The following is a 21058-nucleotide window of genomic DNA, read 5'->3' as shown; positions in this document are numbered from 1 at the left end:
ACACATTTTTTTACTTACACTATTTTAAAAAAAATTAAAAATTATTATTTAAACACATACCAAATGACCTTAAGATTTCAAAGAGTTAAAAAAAAAAAAAAAAAAAAAGACTTTGGCACGGAGAAAAACTGTGCGAGTCTCTAAAATCAAACTTTTTTAAGTGTGAACACAAACTTCCTACCTTCCACCAATTTACACGCTCTGACCACTTTAATTTTCAACAAGAAGTGACGGTGACCTCCACATCTTTATCAGACTTTGGCATGACTCTTGAATGTATCATTTATTTATTAACAAATGAGAATATTGTACGTTACTATTTTAAATTTTAATATATATATATATATAATTTTTTAAAACTAAAATTTTGACTCCACCGACTTGTCCATTTTAATTCTTAATTTTAGTACACAATAATAATATTTACTCAGTTAGATATAAACCACTTCAATTCAAATGAAATATTTAGGGGGTGTTTGAGAGAGGAGTTTGAGTTATATCATTCGGGTGTTTTTGATATACATATAGGTGAAAAAGTGTAAAAATATATATAATATTATTTAAAATATGAAAAAAATTGCTAAAACTTATTCCCCAAACAGGGCCTTAGTGTTCCAACGATTTTTAAAAGAATTATTTTCTTAAAAGAAAAGCAATCTAGTGCAATGTTGTGGTCTCAATATTTTAAATTAATTGCTATTTTCTGGTGTCAATTACCAATTATTAAAATATTATAATTAATATGCGGAGGTTACTAGAAAATTTAAAATATGAGAACATGCACAAGTTGTAAAATTTAAATTAACTTTATTTTTTAAATAAAAGAAAGGTGGAAGACTTCTGTTGACTTGGCAGTATCTATATAATATTCATTCCATCCCATACCTTCCTTATAACATCATCAAAAATACTACCCCATTTTCAGAGTTCTGTTTTTGGTTGAATTGGGTATCAAATGGGGCGTTCAACTTGGAAGTATCAAGTCTTCTTTTTGTTCAGTTTGATCTTGCATTCTCAACTTCCCTTTCCATCGTCTCTCTCTTCTTCCTTCTCTTCAATGCCACCATGCTCTGCTCTACTCCATTTTAGTAAGTCCTTTTCTCTTGACCAACGTGTTTCTGTCTCAAATACTTATCCTAAAACAGCCAGTTGGCGGGAGGATAAGCACTGTTGCACTTGGGATGGGGTCGAGTGTGACAAAAACACAAGCCATGTGGTTGGCCTGGACCTTACTTCCAGCTGGCTTATGGGCCACTTTCATTCCAACAGTACCTTGTTTTTTCTTCCCAATCTCAGGAGGTTGAACCTCGCTGACAATGACTTCAATGGCTCCCTAATTCCTTCTAAGTTTGGCAACTTTAAGAGTTTGACTCATCTTAACCTTTCTAATTCTGTATTTTCTGGCCAAATCCCGTTTGAAATCTCTCAGTTGTCTTCACTGGTTTCACTTGATCTTTCTGAGAATGGGCTATTAATCAAAGCTCCAGTATGGAAAAGAGTCTTTGGTAACCTAACTCAGTTAAGGGAACTTATTCTGGATTACACAAATATGTCCTCAATTAGACCTAATTCTTTGATGAATCTATCCTCCTCTTTGACAACTCTTAGTCTCTGTGAGTGTGACTTGCGGGGAAAACTCGAAAATAACATCCTCTGCCTTCCCAGTATACAAACCCTTGATCTGTCATATAATAGTTTTAACGGTGAGATTCTATTACCACTTTTAAACGCATCAAACTAACAATTTTTTAATTATTGATGAATATTTTTAACAGGTCTGTTGCCGTCATCACTATTCAACTTGCCGAATCTCTCAACTTTAGACCTTGGGTACAATCAACTTGTTGGTCCCCTTCCTAGTCACGTAAGTGGTTTGAATCTAAGTGTTCTCTCTTCAAGTTCAAATTTCCTAAATGGAACACTGCCATCTTGGTTGTTCAGTATGCCATCTTTGGAGACTTTGTATCTTTATAGTAATCAGTTTGTTGATGAGATTGGTGAATTCAAGTACAATTCATTGAAGAATCTTGATTTGGGTTATAATAAGCTACATGGCTCTATACCTAGGTCAGTATCTAGACTTGTGAACCTTACTAGCCTATCTCTCTCATCAAATAACTTGAGTATTATGTTGGGGTCTGAAATGTTTTCAAAGCTCAAAAATCTTGAGACTCTTGATTTGTCAAATAACTTAGTTAGCATCAATGATAATGCTATCTATGCCCTGCCTAATCTTCAATATTTGGACTTGGCGTACTCCAATATCAGTGAATTCCCAATTTTCTTAAGACTAACAACAAATTTACGATACTTAAGCCTTTCCAATAACCAAATTTATGGTCAAGTTCCAAGATGGTTGGGGGATGTAGGGATGAATTCATTATATTATGTTGATCTTCATGACAACTTGCTTCAAGGACCATTTCCCTCTCTAGATTTTTCTAGTCTGCACTTTATCTTTTTCTCCAAGAACAATTTAACAGGAGAAATCCCTTCTTTAATTTGCGATGCAATTCACCTTGAAGTTCTAGATTTGTCTCATAACAACTTAAGTGACATGATTCCTAAGTGTTTGGTAAACTCTACTGCCCTCTCGGTGTTGGCTTTGCAAATGAATAGCCTTCATGGTACCATCCCTACAACATTTGTCAAAGGAAATAACATTAGGAGTATTAACCTTTATGGCAATCAATTGGAAGGGCCATTGCCACAATCTTTGGCAAATTGTACATACTTGGAAGTTCTAGATCTTGGAAACAATAAGATAAATGGAGCCTTCCCTTATTGGTTGGGAAGTCTTCAGAAATTGCAGGTTCTTGTCTTAAGATCAAATAGATTCCAAGGTTGTATAGGCAATCCTATGACCAAATTTCCTTTCCCGAATTTGCGAATCATAGACATCTCTAACAATCAGTTTAATGGTTCTTTGCCAATAACATATTTTGAATATTTGAAAGCCATGATGAATGTGGATGTAAGTGAGTTATATATGGGAGACAATTATTATCAAGATTCATTGAATATCATGATAAATGGGCATTATATTGAACTGGAGAAAGTCCAAAACATCTTCACAATCATTGATTTTTCAAACAATAGTTTCAGTGGAGAGATGCCAAAGACAATTGGAAGGCTTAAATTACTCATTGGGCTCAACTTTTCTTACAATAACCTTATAGGTTATATTCCATCATCAATTGGAAATTTGGACGAGCTTGAATGGTTAGACCTCTCTTTCAACAAGCTCAGTGGGGAGATTCCTAGTCAATTGGCAGGTCTAACGTTCCTTACAGTCTTAAAGCTATCACATAACCAACTCACAGGACCATTTCCCATTCCAAATTCCTTGTATTTCATCTCTTTCTCCAATAACAATTTAACAGGAGAAATCCCTTCTTCAATTTGCAATGCAACTTCGCTTGGAGTTCTAGACCTATCTCATAACAACTTAAGTGGCATGATTCCTAAGTGTTTGGTAAACTCTAATGCCCTCTCAGTGTTGGATTTGCGAATGAATAGCCTTCATGGTACCATCCCTACAACATTTGCCAAAAGAAATAATATTAGGAGTATTAACCTTAATGGCAATCAATTGGAAGGGCCATTGCCACGATCTTTGGCAAATTGTGCATACTTGGAAGTTCTAGATCTTGGAAATAATAAGATAAATGGAGCCTTCCCTTATTGGTTGGGAAGTCTTCAAAAATTGCAGGTTCTTGTCTTAAGATCAAATAGATTTCAAGGTCGTATAGGCAATCCTATAACCAAATTTCCTTTCCCGAATTTGCGAATCATAGACATCTCTAACAATCAGTTTAATGGTCCTTTGCCAATAACATATTTTGAATATTTGAAAGCCATGATGAATGTGAATGAAAGTGGAGTTGCATTGAAATATATGGGAGAAGATAATTATCAAGATTCATTAAATATCATGATGAAAGGGCATTATATTGAGATGACAAGAGTCCTGACCATCTTAACAAGCATTGATTTTTCAAACAATAGTTTCAGAGGAGAGATGCCAAAGATAATTGGAAGGCTTAAATCACTCAAGGGGCTCAACTTTTCTTACAATAACCTTATAGGTTATATTCCATCATCAATTGGAAATTTGATCAACCTTGAATGGTTAGACCTCTCTTTCAACAAGCTCGGTGGGGAGATTCCTAGTCAATTGGTAGATCTAACGACACTTGAAGTCTTAAAGCTATCACATAACCAACTCACAGGACACATACCTTCAGGAAATCAATTCAATACATTCAACAATGATTCGTACACTGAAAACTTGGGATTGTGTGGGTTTCCATTGTCAAGAACATGTGACAACCACGAGGCAAAGCAACCACCACCACCTACCTTGCAACAAGATGAAAATTTAGAGCATGAAAATGGGTTTGGTTGGCAAGCTGTATCCATAGGTTACGCATGTGGAACAATATTCGGAACGTTTGTGGGATATCTTATGTTTAAAATTGGAAAACCAAAGTGCCTTGTGAGGATGGTCAAATTAGAGCAGCATATCATGCTTAGAAGATTGAAGAAGAATGGCCATAAACGCGGTGGAAGAAGATGACTATTTCTATGGTATGTGATGTTCTTATTTTTGAGACTTTAGAATGAATCTCTATACCTAAAAACATAAAAGTTTCTATTATTATTAGCAATTGTGAATTTTTTTTGTCCCTTTGAATTATAGTTATGTATCTTGGATATCTAATGGATTTACCTTCTTATTTAATTTTCTTTAGGTGTAATGTAGATGCCATGGATAGTATGCGGCAAATGGGGGTTGAATCCTTGTATAATATTTAAGAAGACATAATATGGCTATGATGATGGTTGCTATTTCTATTCTTCTGCAAAATGGTGCATTCTAGGTTCTTGATGAAGTCACAACTATTGGTTTGTTCACATGGATCATCCCTTGGTTGTATTTCTATTTGCTATGTAGGTTTATTATTTTGTTTTTAAAGGATAGGCTGACTTAGTTTGTTAGCCTGTGTTGAGGTGACATTGTTATGCTTGTATTTTCTGTGCTTACAAAGGATTCTTTTGCCTGGTGTAGTTCCCTTTAGGGCTTTGTGTACTCTGCTTTGTATTTAATAAAATTGATTAATTCATCAAAAAATTTTATTTATATCGTAACCAATGATTGGTTTAAAATATCAAGCGTGTATAATGTTAATTGTGCATTTGAATATTGACCCTGCCAATAATACTCAATAATTTACTTAATCAATTTAGACAATTCCATTTTTTTGTTGTTGATAATTTTAGACAAATCTATGTTAGCTTGTGGGATATTGTTTTGTGTGAATGTCTTTTTTATTTATGCATAAATGACTATTCAATAAATGCTAGTTTAAATTATTTTTATCAATGTTTACTAGGCTATGCTATGGTGGAATTGCTTAAGCACTAGTAATTATCATAGACTGAGGCCCTTAGACCTTAGTGCTAGCTTGCCTAGAGATTTCCTTTCTCTTTGTTGAGGAGAATAACAAGTGAGGATTCCAATGGATACAACAAATGGATTCGACTTAGCCTTGGGTAGGCCAGATATGCGTTTTGTCTTAACCTTTGTAAAGATGGATTTCATTTGGGTTCAACTTCAATGGAACATGACTGTGTAAATGATGACTCCAAATTTAATTTCTTTCCACCATCAAAGAAAAAAGGACATTTTGATTGAACTTTGAAGAAATATGCCTCCATCAAAGAATTACATTGAGATTGTTTTCTCATCTATTGTTTCCATCTAGTTTCTTTATCATTTGATGCCTTTTGTCACTCTCTTCTCCCTCCACCCCCCCTCTCTCTCTCTCAATTAAGAGGCTCATCCATAGTTGGATTATTAATATAGACTTTTCAACTACTCAAGAATTTATTTTGCGTTAATTGATTTTTATTTTTTTAATGCAGTTAATTGTGATTGTTGGTGTTGGAGTCAGTATTATGCCCAAAATTTCCTCCACCTTGGATGGGAGGTCAGTCTAGTTTTCATTATTGGATAGTAGGTTTTCATATGTATATTTTATTGATATGATTGGTCTACTTAAGATGCATATTTTCTGCTTACGTTATCAAGCATGTGTGTTCACTGTAGTCAGGAATAATCCTGCAATAGTTAATGTCCTAGTTCTAGTCATTCTTTTTTAGTCAAATGGTTTCTTATTTTAAAAATTTATGTGTACCAAACACATAGAATCTTGATATTTTTAGAAAAATGTGTATCATTTTGACTTTTAAAAGCTACATCACATTTGTTTGGCTGTGTACAAGATTGTTTGAGATGAGAATCATGAATGATTCGCACTATTGCATTGCACCTTACTGGTCTATAATAGTTTACTAGGTTAGCTGACCATTTAAAAGTAGGACATGCAGTCCAAAAGTTAAAATGGCTTGACATTTTAGTGCCTCTGGTTAGGATCTCTAAAACGATATAGTTTGTTGATTGGCTGAAAAGCTATTTTTCATAATACAATCTAAAAGTACGGGTCTTTATTATTTTTGTTCTTTTTCTGATACTTAAGGAATATTTGAATTATAGTGAGGATGGCTGGGCCACAACTTCATTATTGTTGGGATAGCAGCTGTAGCGGCTGATATAACTGCTATATTATTAGGTACAATGTCCATTTTTTTAGGATCCTATGTCCTTAAGTTTTTGGAATTGATCTTTCTATTCTTTAGGATCCTATGTCCTTGTTTTATAGCCAATTTCCTAAAGCTCAAACTAAAATTTTAAAGTCGTTCCGAGACACACTATTGTTAGTGGAATACAAGACAAGCATTAACAGAAAAGCTCCAATTTCAAGTTATTCTTTTGCATGTAGAAAGAATAGTTGGAAAATGAAAATCAGCATTTAATAGTTTAACCTTCTGAATTCTGCAAAAGGTTATGAGCTAAGCATTTCAAACATTATGACATACTATGAACTGAAGATGGGCTCTCTAAATGTTTGTACTCAAGTATATAATATCCATTGACATTTGTCCTTTTAAGAACTCACCTCAATTAAACTATTTGCTTACACAGTGTATTTGACGAGGAAAAGAAGTATGCCTTCTGTAATCCAATGCAAAAGTTCCAATTTACCTGTAGCCAAGGTCTTTGTAATGAACTTTATCTGTGATTCAGGTTGGCACTATATGTTGCTTAACTTCCCAAACCTCCAAAAATATATGGACATAAACATTCTTCACAACTTAGGGAAACAAAGATTGATTGTAAGAAAACTGCTAGTACCTATCCCAATACTTTTATTCAGTGAAGGGGAACAAAAAAAGATTGATTGTCTTGGCAATAATTTTTTTTTTTGAAGATTCATATAATGTGTGGTGTTCTTTTATAAATAACCCAATACCACAACCACTCTCCCTGAATCCCATACTAGAGAAAGGGGAAGCTTCACAACCATGTAGATAAACAATCTAGGTTTAGGACTCGTTCGATATTGTATTTAGATTAGGATTAATCTTTTTTTTTCCCCTTATAAATTGGGTGTGGGTGTATTTTAAGAATTGATTTTAATAGGTCAAAAGTAATTCTTTCAAGCTTTTTGTTTCTCCTTTTTTTTGCTGGGGTTTTGTGGGGGGAGGAGGGGGAGTGTTAAAGAGTTGTGGACTAAGAATCTTTCTTAGTATCATTCAAACTAGTTCAAGGGAGTTTACAAACAATAAAATTGACTAAACATGCTTGAGAAAAATTCATTTGTTATTAAGGTCTTCTCAAAACCATGAAAACAATATGTCACAAGGTACACCCTAGTTCTGGTTTTAAATTAGACAAGTCATTCACTTACTCCAAAATCCCAACTTTCTTGATTTTTAATGAAAATGTTTATTCATCCAAAAAAAAAAAGGATTATATGTTCTCACAGAAGCTAAACGGCTAGTAGTAAATGGGAACTCAATTCCTATTAACCATGACTTTTGGCTTATTGTAATAACTGATGTTTTTTTCTCTCTGTGATTCAAAAGATGAATCTTCTTGTCTTTATGAGAATAAGCTCCATCCTTTAGGCTCTTTTTTTATCATTTTATTTTATTTATTTTTTAGTTGTGTTAAATAGATATCTGTAGTTTGTTTTTTGTTTGCTATACTTTTGGCTAAATGCTCTTCTTGCTTTGACTCTTCTCATTCCACCGGTTTGTACTATCCTATGGCATGACCATGAATTTCTTAGATATATATGCTTTATTATTAGGTACAATGTCCATTTTTTTATAGATAAGACAAAGTAACAATTGATTTGTTTTTCACTTTACATTCCATTCTAAACACAGACTATCAGCTCTGTGCAGGTGTGGCAAGTGCATCAAGTATGAAAAATATACCTTTCATGTATTCTCACCTCCTTTTAATTCAATTGCAATATAATTTTGAAAGGAGTTCGTGCCCTTAACATGCAAGGAATTGCAATGTCTTAAATCATCACTGCTTTGTCTTAGCCTGCTCAAATTTTTTAATAGCTTTATGCATTATCTGACATTTGAGGTCGCTATTTCCTATCCTCGAGCAAAATTTGTTTTCCACTCTTTGTCAAGTTATTTCCATATTGCTAAGGCTTTGTAATGAGACCCTTTTCTTTTCTGCATATACAGTTGTTTATCAACAAAGCTCAAAGTGCTACTCCAATTTTCTTTTAAAAGTAGGGGAAAGATGTTGGATGGAGAGATGTAATTGAAAAGTAAGAAAAATGAAAAGGAAAATGTGAGAGAGATCCTAATCAACATGTTGAGGCCAAGAAAACTTGTGAAGATTCAACTCAATGGGTTTTCTTTCCATGAGTTCTCTTTAGGGTTTACTCTTAGTAGCTAGTTTTTTCAAATGCAGTAATCGATGTGCCTACAGTACGTTGCAGCAGCTCAATTTTTTATATTGCCTTCCATTGACATTCTTAAGCTAGATGAATCTTCTGTTGGTTTAATTGGGAACTCAAGAAGTCCATCAAGGGCACTTAATTAGTTCCAGAATTCTACAGTCCTGATTCCATTCTATAAGTACCACGTACACCTCTCTCTCTCTCTCTCTCTCTGTTTGTGTCTCTTTCTCTTTCACACTTTTTGCAGCAAATTCAAGAGATAATTCAATGCTAAGCTTTAGAGCTAGGAGGCAAGGTTGAGCAAAGTTCCAAAACAGAGCCATGCTTGATTCATCTTTGCACGTGAGGTTGGAAAAGACAAATAATTGAGATTTTTCTGATGAACAATAAATGAATATGTTCAACACACCATATATGTTGGGAATGTAATTTGAATATTGTTGTTTGTATCTAGGATATGTGATTCCATAAATATCCTAAACAAACATGAAAATCTTGTGAGTTTGTATTAGAGCATGACATGAGTTCAAGCTGCAAATTAAATGAGGATGACATGATGCATGTATTATGGAATTGTGAAGAGGCACAAAGAATTTGGTGCTGCAGAAAAGACGTAATTAGAGCATTAATTCCTAGACTTTGTAAGAATATTTTGGCCTGTATTGGAGGAGGGCTGTGACAACCCCGTGGAGCAATTCCTGATACTGTCCTGGATGATTTGCAAGGCAAGGAATAAGTGGGGTTTTAAGCAGTCTACAGAACAGCCAAGTGTCATAGCGGGTGAGGCTATAGAATTTTGGCAGGAATTTCAAGCAATCTGCAACTCAGGTAGCTCAACAACTCAAGCTGTAACAGGCCAACGTATTAATCTCACACTGCATTTTAATTCTCCCAGTAAACCTATGTACAAGTTATATTTTGATTGTGCAGTTTTTGAGGATTTACAGAGAACAGGAGCGGGAGTCATAATCCGGAATGAACAAGGATTGCTCATTGCAGCAATGAGCCAAAAAGGAAGACCGTTATGGAGAGCTTTGAGGCAGAACTTGAGGCTGCAGTCCAAACCATGCAGTTTGCTCGTGTTGTTGGCATACAGAGGGGACGAGTTTTAGTGGGGGATTATAGCAAAACTTTAGGAACACGGAAACTATGAGTTTTGGTGGGCTAACGTTGTGAAGGAAGCTAAGTTTCATCTGCAACATTTTCAGCACTGGGAAGTTAGTTTTACTAGATGCTCATTTTGGCAAGAGGTGCGCATAATATTGAAGATTATGCAACTCTGATAATATAGTTCAGCACTCGCCTGTGTGTGCGAGAGTGAGTGAGTGGGTGAGACAGAACAGAGAGAGAGGGATTACTACATGAAACATTAGAGATGAGAGGTGTGGAGTTGTTAAGGTTTGGAAGAAGGGATAGGTATGGTAAACAACCAGAAGGGTTAGAGCCTTGCTTGTGGGGGTTTGAGTGGATCCCACAAATCAGAATCAGGATCTACCACTTTGGTGTGATGTATGATTTTATTAATGCAAAGTATAGTTTGATTATTGGAGTCTTTACCTCTAATCTTTTGTTTCTTAATATCAATATCTTCTTCTTCTTCCCTATTTATTTATTTACTAGCCGCGAACCCGTGTGTTGCGCGTGATAATTATTTTTATGGTGGTTTTATTATTATTATTATTTTTTACAATTTAAACTAATCTAATAATGAGTAATGTATTTAATAATTATATTTTTATTTATTATAAGAACAATCATAAATGTAATATAGGAACAATTTAAAACACCAAAAAAAACGTAAACTAAAAAAAATTAATAATCTATTAAGGTTATTTTCTTTGTAGAAATTATAATTTCGGCCGCCCAAAACATATTATCAAATAAAAAATTATTAGCAAAATTTAAGAATTAAATTTCTATACATGCATTGTTACAAAATAACAATAATAAAAATAAAATTGCAAAAGTTAAAATTTGTCACCTATTCGATTATTTTCGTTTGGCTAACCTTTGTTTTTCTTTAAATAAATGGCATTATAGAGTACTTCTAATACAACTATTAAGAGTACTTTGTCCACCACAAATGATTAGAAAATAAACAAAAATTAGTAACGTCTCATAGTTTAACATCTAAATTGAGAACTATAAAAAAATATGCTATGTAATAGAATAAATACCAATTTATCCAAATCATGCTATGTAATAGAATAATATTATATTTTTATATGCTATATTTAATTCTTTAGAACGCAATAGGATAACATTTAACAATCAAAGAGAATAAAAAAAAAAAAAAAAAACAACATCAATTTAAAAAACAAAACTAAATCACAGTAACCCAAAATAGAGTTTTAAAGAATATAAAAAATTATCAACCTAAAGTAGAGATGCAAGAAAAATTAAAAAATCCACCAAAAAATTTAGAGAGAGAGAGAGAGAGGGAGAGAGAGAGGGAACCTTTTTTTTGTGAGGGAAAACTATGCATAGAATAGAAGAGATAGTGACAAATTTATAGTAAGAGGATGGGAATAAAAAGAGACAAAAATAAAGGAAGATGAAGGGAAAGAGGAAGAATGATATTAATGTAGAGGGTAGTGGGGAGATGAAAAGGTAAGGAAGGGAGAAAGAGTAAAGAAGTAGTGGGGAGATGAAATGGTAAGGGAGAGAGAAATGTTGGAGAAGTGTAAATATTAAAAAAAAATGTTAAAAACAATTATAAGAAAATTGGAAAAAAAAAAAAAAAAAAAAACCCTAAAGCTTGAAAGGCTTCAACGTTTTGTTTTTTTGTTTTTGTTTTCTTCTTTTAAGCTGAAAAGGCTCACACAAAACCCTAAAGCTAAATTGAAAAGGCTTTGGGTTGAGCTTGATAGTAGAACCAAATAAATAAAAGGTGGACTAGATTAATTATACAGATTTATTATAGGGTGATAGTGAAAGTAAATAAATAAGTAGTGGGCTGCATTTATAGGGCTGAAAATTGTAAAAACCATTCTAGAATTGTAGGACAAATTATATTTAAAAAAAAAAAAAAAATGACGTGGCAACTGATGTAACGCAACGTGAGAGTAGCAGCATTAAATGCTACGCTTCAACTTTTAGTAATATATAGATATAGATTACTATTTCACTAAAGCCTCTTTTGTCTCTCTGTCTACCTCCACTCACTTTTTTTTTTTTTTTTTTTTTTTAAAATTTTTATGCAGCTAAAATTGTCTATCATTAGCTTAATCCATCCCCTCTTTCCCGAGTTAAGCAAATAATGGTTTATGGTTAAGATATGCAAGTAGCAAATGAAATTGCAGTACCATACAATGATGTACCGGGTTTGAATGTTTCAACAAGCTATTTGTTTGGTTTTCCAAACCAAAAAATGAAAAAATGGAAGCGAAGATGAACAGTATATGTATATCACATTAATTCTGCTCATATAGGGGCCAGTACATTTTTTTTTGTCCCCAACTAGTTCATTCTTACTATTGAAGTGGGGGGCTTCAAGCTTGCTACAACTAAATTTACAGAATCATGAACTATATATAGCTCATAATCCAATAACACATGACATAGATAATACATTTATCCCTCCTACTAGTGTCCTGATCTTATTTTGATTATGCTTTCTTCTCATGTTCATTATTTGGGAGATATGTGATTGATGGAAAACTCTCCATGACATTCCACTAGGTCCTACTCACCATTACAATGAACCACCCAAAGAAAGAGGACCAATAAATTCACATCCAGGTGCCTCAACTTGCACAGTTCATTAGATTCACTGGCATTTCTGACACAACACAACTTGGCAGATGGTGGCTGACTTGACACTAGCAAACGAGCAATGTTCATAATCCTAGTATGCTATTTAATAATATGGTTATGATGATGGCTGCTGTTTCTGGTCTTTTGCAAAATGGTGCATTCTGGTGTCTTGATGTAGTTACAACTGATGTTTTGTTGACAAGGATCATCCCTTTGTTGTATTGCTATTTGCTACGTAGGTTTATTATTTTGTTTTTAAAGGATAGGCTGACTTAGTCTGTTAGCCTGTGTTGAGGTGACATTGTTGTGCTTGTATTTTCTGTGCTTACAAAAGATTACTCCGTGTACTCTGTTTTGTTTTTAATATAATTGGTTGATTCATCAAAAAGATTTTGTTCATATTGTAACCAATGATTGGTTTAAAATATGAAGAATTTATAATGTTAATTTTGCATGTGAATATTGATCCTGCCAATAATACTCATTAATTTACTTAATCAGTTTAGATAAATCCTTTTTTTTTTTTTTTTTTGTTGATAATTTTAGACAATTCTAAGTTAGTTTGTGGGGGCTATACTACTTTGTATGAACTTTTTTTTTATAATTTTTTTTTATGCATAAATGATTGTTCAATAAATGCCAGTTGAAATTTTTTTATCAATGTTTACTTGGCTCTCTGATCTGGGTTTAAAAAGTGCTCTACGAGGCGTGGGGGTTTGGCTTCAAATGGTGAGTTGATGTTTTCTCTTCGATTTTGCTGAGTTGGGTATGTTGGCGGGTCTGAGTTGGGTATGTTGGCAGCGGTGACGATGAGGTTGAGGGAAGTGTGGAGGTTGAGAGAGTGGTGGAGGCAAGAGAGACACCAGTTGAAGTGGGAGAGAAAGAGAGAGGAGAGAGTGCTTTATTGAAAAGTGAAGCTAAAATGAAAAGAAAAGTGAGCACATGGATTGCCAGCGTGGATTGGTGAGGTGTCAAAGGTTTAAGCCATTAGATTAAATTTATGGTTGAGAATAGAGCTATTGCACAGGATATGAATAGCACTAGTAATTATCATAGACTGAGGCCCTTAGACCTCAGTGTACACCTGTCTATAGATTTCCTTTTGTTTTCTTGAGGAGAAAAACAAGTGATGCTTCCAATAAATACAAAAAATGTACTGACTTAGCCTTGGGAAGGCCGAATATGTGTCTTGTCTAAACCTTTGTAAATGATGGGTTTCATTTGGTTCAACTTCAATGGAGCATGACTTTAAAGAAATATGCCTACATCAAAATGTTAAATTGAGATGGTGTTTCTCCTCTATTGTTTCCATCCAGTTTCTTTAACATTTGATGCCTTTTGTCACTCTCTTCTCCCTCTTTGAAAGACTGAATGGCTCTACATACTTCACAAACTTTAACTAAGAACATTGGTACTTGGGAGCTTTTCTCTCTTCCCTTTATTAAAAATCTTTAGATTTAAAACCAAAAAAAAAAAAAAAAAAAAAAGCCTACAATGAGTATACACTCTACAGATATTAGAAGCCCAATCCCAAGCCATATTATAAGAGAGCATTATAAAAACAAGTTACCATGGCTTTTAAATGGAGTTTGTGATGTGTCTTTGTTTTAGACCCTATTTCCCTCTCCCTTGTGTGTGTGTTTGTTTCTCAAAAAAAAAAAAAAAAAAAAAAAAAACTCATGGTATTGAAGCCACTTGTCTACAAGCTCCTCAAACAATCAAAAGAAAATAACATTCAATTCTAGGGGTGATAATTTGTGTTCACATGTCGTGTTCATGTCATGTTGACTTATGAGTATCCACCTATATAAATCTATATGAACACAACAAATTTATTAATTGAGTCACGACCCCTCAACCCTAACATGACATATTTATTAAACAAGTTGACATGATACGACTCACATAACCCATTTAATAAACATGTATTAGGGTCGGCATGACCTAACATAACCCATTTAATAAATAGGTCATGCAGTCAAGTTTACATATTTACCTTGCATGAATAACCTATTAACAATTCTCATATTTTATAAAATCAATATATATATATATATATATATATATATAAGCAGAGACCTCATTGTGTGAGGGTCTTAAGCTTTTACCAAGTGGCACCTCCTATGAAGTTTTTCTACAATCATCAAACTCTTCCACTAAGTGGCTATCCATCGCACATTAAGTGGCCATGATATGTATGAGCTCAAGCTATCTTTTGCTACTTTCAAACATTAAGTTCTTCAATTACAATTGGTAGGGGTAAGATCGTGAGATTCTTTGTTTTGCTATTTTCCTTTATAAGTTGTGTTATTAACTTATTATGTATATCGATTTCCAAAAGATGCTAGAAGTCTAGAACTAAGAAGTCGATAATTGTTAATTGTAGTGTAGAAGTCTCATTGTCAATGTCCTTTCCAAGTTTGTTTAATCTTAGCATATGGCTTGAGTAGATTGATCTTTTCAAAATAAACAAAATCTATACCCACTGTAAATCTTAAATTTGGATTATAGGGATCAAGTAGGTATCGTCTTGGGTGGAGGGGAATTATTCAAAGACAATTGAATTTGCAGAGGAAAAACAACACAACTATTCAATCTCTTGGGTGGTGGGAACTGAGAAGACCGAAGAAGTAAGTGAAGTCTGAAGAGGGAGCGTGAAACTGTGAGACTGAACTGAAGAGATTAATTAGAGCCAGTGAGAGATCAAATCAAAAGTCTAATATATACTTTTGACCATTCGATTTTGGTCATGATTCTAATTTTAACGGAATTATTTACAAATAGGGTACTTTTGCCGATTGAGTCACTGCTCTATGATCTGTAGCCACTAATCTTCGCCGTGGATTTTAAATTTTGATTTGATATAAACGGTGGATTTGTAAATTGGGAAGTTGTGCAATAAAAAGCAGACATTTGGCTTATATTTTGACATACGTTTCCCAAAGCTAGAGCACCTAACAATGTATCTTCACAAACCAAGAACTACAAAATATATAAATATATATATATATATATATTTATTTATTTCAACAAGGAACCTAATATAGTATGTGTTAAAGGAATCAAGTTTACACTTCAGGCAAAGTCAAAGAGGAGAAACATGCAAAAACAAGGCCAAGTACTCCTCCTAGCATAACCTTAGAAATTAATTTCTACAAATAACCTAGTTAGGAAATTGTTAGTCTATTAACTGACTAGAGGTTTGGCATGCACCATGTGTGATCACCATGACTCACAAAATTTCTTTATTAAATTTATTTGAGTTGTTAATTCCCTTCTCCACAATTTTTGGTCCTAACAAGATCCCACTACCAAGAAAATCTTGGAAAGTGGGAGATATAAATAACTTAAAAAAAAAAAAAATCCAAATCCAAATTATTGTCTATAAAACTATATCCTCAAAAGTTGAGATGAAACAGACTACTACTATCTTCCATTAATTTGGGGATAATGGAAAAGGGAAAACATCTTCACACCAAAAAAAAAAAAAAAAAAAACCTTTTCACACCGAACACAGTTGGTTTTCTATATTAGTATAGATTATGGACTTTTATGCTTTAGGCTTTTGGTATTCATTGGGTTATGTCAGGATCGATGGCAGGATTGTTATCTTGTTGGCATCAGTGACTTGGGAAGCATATCTCGAATATTTGGAATTTGATTCCAGGGTGCTTAATGTGGATTGTTTGGTTGGAATGAAATTGTCGCTCCTTTGAGAACATGGAGAAGACATTGGAAGAGTTAAAGGTTTAATGCTAGCGTAGTCTTTTTGAGTAGTCTCGTTGTTGGGATTTTACTGATTCTTCGTCTCTTTCAGAGTTTATGTTTTACCTTAGATTAACTTTCTGATTTCCCTCTCTTTTGTTTTGTTGTTTGTTTCATCTGTTTCTTGTTGTTCATCATCATGAACAACTTGTACTATTCATTTTTTACTCATTAATAATAGTTCTCTGATTATCCTTAAAAAAAAAAGTATAGATTTAGCTCACATATACTACATTTTCTTTCCTACTAGGGTTCAACAATATCCCACCGAGTCCGGTTAGAGGAAATTCAATATTTTTATTCATGTGACTTCTGATTGCACCAGTGCCACCTTAAGTTTAAGTACTCTACTTCTTAAGAAACAAGTACTGGCGTAAAATATCAAAAAGGAGAAAAGGCTAAAATCTCAAATTATTTAGCAGCAACAAACTGTAACCTCAACTATATGGCAATGGTTGCCTAGTTATGATACTTGTTAATTCTGTTCATGTGGCATAATCACCCAAAATGATGCCACCTAAGGATTTTGTTGGCTATCTCTAAAGGGGTTATAATCACAATAGGATAAGCACACCAGCAATAATCTTTTTTGTGGAAAACTGGACAATAAGATCATTCCATTTTTTAAAAAACTGGCTTTTAGTGGCAGACATACATTATTTGGTGTGAGAGTCATCACAAATCAGGCATTACCACAACACACAATGATTTCACATGAAGATATAAAAAATAGTTCACTGCATAAAAGATTTGAAATACTACTGCTGAACCACCTCCGATGCTCTAAATGAAATGATTTGATATTTGCATAAATATTAAGAAATGTCTCCTCGAAGTATAAAATACAGTCTTATAAAAAATGAGTGACATCAACAGCAAGAAGAGAAACTACAAATGTGCAGAGATTTATGATTTTTATTTTGGATAAATAATACACAGCTTTGCCAATAAGGTGAGATCAAGGGAATCAATACCCTATGATATATCCACAAAATTCCAAACAGTCTAGCGAAGCACTCTGGATTCATGCAACTGAATGCAAGTTATGCAGTCCACAATAAATGGTAGAACAGACATTATGATTTAGCAGTGAAGGTTACATATTGAAAATGCTAGTTAAGTTGACTCAAACCAAGATGATGACAACATAACACTGCAAAAGCAGTAAGCCATGAATTAACCAACCTGAAGTTTCCCAAGTTGTAGCCTGTTCATGTTATTATCATCATCATCAGTGCTTATTTATTGAACTACAAAGTACAAACCAAAATCTAAAGCCAGCCTTATCGCCTAAAATATCCTCTAATCCATTTTTGAAATTCAAATGCCAACTCAACTTCCATCTCCTCATGGAAAGCAACAGCTTGCTCCCTCGTGTGTATTTTATAGAATTTAAAACAACCTCTTCGGTAGTAGGAATTTTTCATTGTGCTCCTTTTCTCCAGTGATATCCATTTCTTTGAATTCTATAAATTTCCCAACTTAATGTTATATAACTGATAAAACTCCCACTTAAATATTTTTCCCAAGTGCAACCACCAAAATATTTTACCTTCTCCATATCACATTGAGAGTCCCATTTAGAAATCAAAATTCTCAAGGGAACAAGCATTTAATAGTTTGGAGTTTGACTTCCACCATCAAAACAATACATGCTTAGGTACTTTCCAACAGTTCTGGAGTATAAATATTGAAATGAACTTAAAACTAGATGTTACTGAATGATAATTTGATCTGGGAGTGGGGAACACAACAAAGACATTTTCATCTTGGACTCATCACAAGAAAATTGAAGGAATGTCATCTTGCAAGCTCGTATACCTTGTGCATAAGAATGACATTTATCATGTTGAAATCCCATGTTTGGATAAAGAGAGATGGGGGGAGAGGAGAGGAGAGGAGAGGAGAGTGGCCAAATATGTAAAATTACGTTATGACCACAACCCCATATATCCTCCTCTCCCCATAAAAGTGAGTAGTAAATTTATTTTTCTTCATTGCAAAGTTACACAAATGCCAGGTGAGTTTTGAATCTATGATCCCACCCTCCATCCCAAGGGCAGAGAAAGAGCCATCCGAGCTAAAACCCCATTAGAAGAGAAATAAAATGTATTTAGATGAATAAAAGTGAAACCATTCACGGATAGAAATTACGTTCTCGGGCTACGACTCCTTGATCTTCGAGGTAACTGTTATAATTAGAAAGAATAAGCAATGTAAGGTATCTAGTAGGAGGAATTCTCTTTTAAAACAAAAAATAATAGACACTAACCTTGCGTGGACTAGGTGATCCAGAGTAGGATGATGACCACCCACGTCTTCCGACTGGTGCTCAAACTCTATTGTAAAGACCACCCCCACAGAGAAAGGCATGCTTTAAGTTAAAAAGTAATACAAACTAACAGCACAAATCGAATTAACAAAGGGAAATAGAATTTTGCAAAACTCAACAACATACTGAGCCTATTACAAATTTGAAGAAAAAGAGGGGGTGGAATGAAATTGAAGCCAACATAATATTGCAACTTGAGTTCAGAACCTACATAGTCTTTATGTAAGATGCAAAAATCAAGGTGACATCATGAGAACAACGGGCATGATAGAACTTATAAACAACACTAAATTGAAGACAAGTGGAGTTGTAGAGTCTTGCCCTTGGATATACCAGTATTGTCAAACAAGATAATGAACATTTCATGGCTATGTTAAAACCTATACACATGGTACCTCGCAACCCATATTGAACAACATTCCATATATCAACCACATGCACATCCCCACTACCTCTCATGTACGCATACAAAGAAATTTGCTGGAATACACTCGAATGAAGCAATTCTACAAGTAACATCAGAGCTCTGCAACTTTGAGACCCATATTAAAAAAAATCATAAACCTTATTCCCATCCTACTGAAATAAATCCGACATATATATATAAAGCAAATAAAAGAGAGCTGACACAATTTAGACAACTAGAAAACCAGATCAATTTAGAAACAATTTAGAAAAGTTACCTCCGTGGAGAAGCTGATGGTGAACGTGAGCGAGCAGTTGTACGAATAGGAGGAGTACGCCTACGACCAATAGGAGACCTTCTAAGTTCTAAGAGGTCTGCGAGCTGGTCTTGGAGGTGAACTGAACGAAAACAAAGGCCATATTCAAGTTACAAGAAAAGCAAGAAGATAAATAAATATTAATTGTCAAAAAAGATCTCTCACAAAAAGGGAAAGATGCACACTTTGTATGAGTCAAATATGGGGACACAGACACAGAGGCGGAGCCGTTGGGGTTGGGTGTTGTGGTGACACAAATTAGCTCTCTTGATGCAGAAATTAAACACAAATCAGGAAAAAAAGGTTCCTGGTCCTGCTGAAATGGCAAGCTTAGCTAATGCCCAACAAGTCAATGACACCGTGTAAGAAAAAAAAAAAAAAAAAAAAAAAAGGTTTCCTGCCACAACCAAATAAATGGAAGAATATCTCTTAGGCACAATATAACGGACTCAGCTTCTGTCCAGTGGCACTTGCCACTAAATAGAAACCTTGCCCCAATGTAACACACCAACAGCTTTGACTTGTCAGGTGTTAGCTTTTAATTATCATGCACTTATTAAGCTTAGCATAATAATAATAATAATAATAATCATCATTATCATCATTATCATGTATTTTAGTGTCTTTCTGATGACATTTCAATTGATAGTCCTATATTTTACACACTTTTTTTTTTTTTGTCCTTAATTTCTTGACATTTCGATTTTAAATTGTGGGTTTATGTTATGAACAAAAATTTTAATTTTTTTGAAAAATAAATAGAAAGTTGAATTTTACCTCTAGTTTCAAAAACAATCAAGAAAAGATAGTGAGATGTGTATACAAATTTGCAAGTAAATTGCTATACTTTTAATATTTTCAAATTAATTTATTTCCTCAGTTTATTTTATAGTATGAACTTAAATGTCTAACTATAGTTTACGTTTAATTAGTTTTTGTATGACACTTATAGTTGTTATTGTTTTTTTTTTTTTTTTTTTGTTAATATAGATTTTTTTTTTTTTAATATTGACTTCTAATCTTGCCCCTCCTCTGAATTGAAATCCTGGCTCTGCCACTACACAAACAAGCATCCACAAGGCAATTGTTACTAGGGAAGTAACCTAAACATAAAAACCTAATTATATATTTGAAGGCTAGTATTAACTATCTTAATAAGATTTGTTTAGATTTCATCTCAATAATAATAATAATAATAATAATAATAATAATAATAATAATAATAATAATAATAATAATAATAATAATAAGATTTTTTTTTTTGTTTTGTTTTGTTTTTTTTTACAAAAATGCAATAGACAATATACAAAAAAAATAGAGACTCAATAAACATAGGAATGGAATCTAATAATTTATTTATTTTGGCCCCAGAAAAGCCAAAGGAAAATATACTATTTTATTTATTTATTTATTTTCTTTTTGTGATAATTTGATGGTTATAATGAGGAAGAGAATATTTATTTTTTTTTTTCCTTGTAAACACCAAAATGGGCCTTTTTTTTTCAAATAGCATAATTTTTTGAAATATTTAGGGAAAAAGCACCAAGTCAAACTTATTTAGTTATGTAGCTTTTTTTTTTGAACTTGAGTTCCAAACATTATGGCAATCGAATCAAACATAATGCTTGGAACTCAAGTTTGATAAA

At 33.4% G+C, this 21058-nt stretch overlaps 2 protein-coding genes across 25 annotated transcripts in view; one reads left to right on the top strand and one right to left on the bottom strand.

The window, feature by feature from the left end:
- LOC126720773 (serine/arginine-rich splicing factor SR45-like) overlaps window positions 1–21058 on the bottom strand; it is a 185922-nt gene that overhangs the window by 33245 nt on the left and 131619 nt on the right. For 3 of the 16 annotated variants that reach the window (XR_007653658.1, XM_050423585.1, XM_050423584.1), the window contains exon 3: window positions 19374–19494. The exons of 10 other annotated variants lie outside the window; for them this stretch is intronic. Coding sequence is in view for 2 of the 6 variants with exons in the window: in XM_050423585.1 (XP_050279542.1) it covers window positions 19374–19494 (121 nt within the window). In the remaining 4 variants the exon portion in view is untranslated. Of the gene's footprint in view, window positions 1–17543; window positions 17911–18630; window positions 18698–19373; window positions 19495–21058 lie in introns of all 16 variants that reach the window. 3 more of the 16 variants (XR_007653673.1, XR_007653667.1, XR_007653669.1) reach the window with 2 other exon arrangements.
- Window positions 1–21058, top strand: part of LOC126720769 (receptor-like protein 9DC3) — a 93701-nt gene that overhangs the window by 49596 nt on the left and 23047 nt on the right. The window contains exons 2-4 of one of the 9 annotated variants that reach the window (XM_050423580.1): window positions 1307–1703; window positions 1776–3275; window positions 4185–4670. The exons of 2 other annotated variants lie outside the window; for them this stretch is intronic. In XM_050423580.1, coding sequence (XP_050279537.1) covers window positions 1307–1703; window positions 1776–3275; window positions 4185–4579 — 2292 coding nt within the window. In that variant the 3' untranslated portion in view covers window positions 4580–4670. Of the gene's footprint in view, window positions 1–1306; window positions 1704–1775; window positions 3276–4041; window positions 4673–6023; window positions 6043–9665; window positions 10382–21058 lie in introns of those variants that run through there. 6 more of the 9 variants (XM_050423581.1, XR_007653651.1, XR_007653652.1 and 3 more) reach the window with 6 other exon arrangements.

The sequence above is a fragment of the Quercus robur genome, chromosome 4, assembly GCF_932294415.1.
Source record: "Quercus robur chromosome 4, dhQueRobu3.1, whole genome shotgun sequence".
Taxonomy (NCBI): domain Eukaryota; kingdom Viridiplantae; phylum Streptophyta; class Magnoliopsida; order Fagales; family Fagaceae; genus Quercus; species Quercus robur.
The sequence above is the reverse complement of the archived record's forward strand: the minus strand, read 5'-3'. Positions and strand labels throughout refer to the sequence as shown.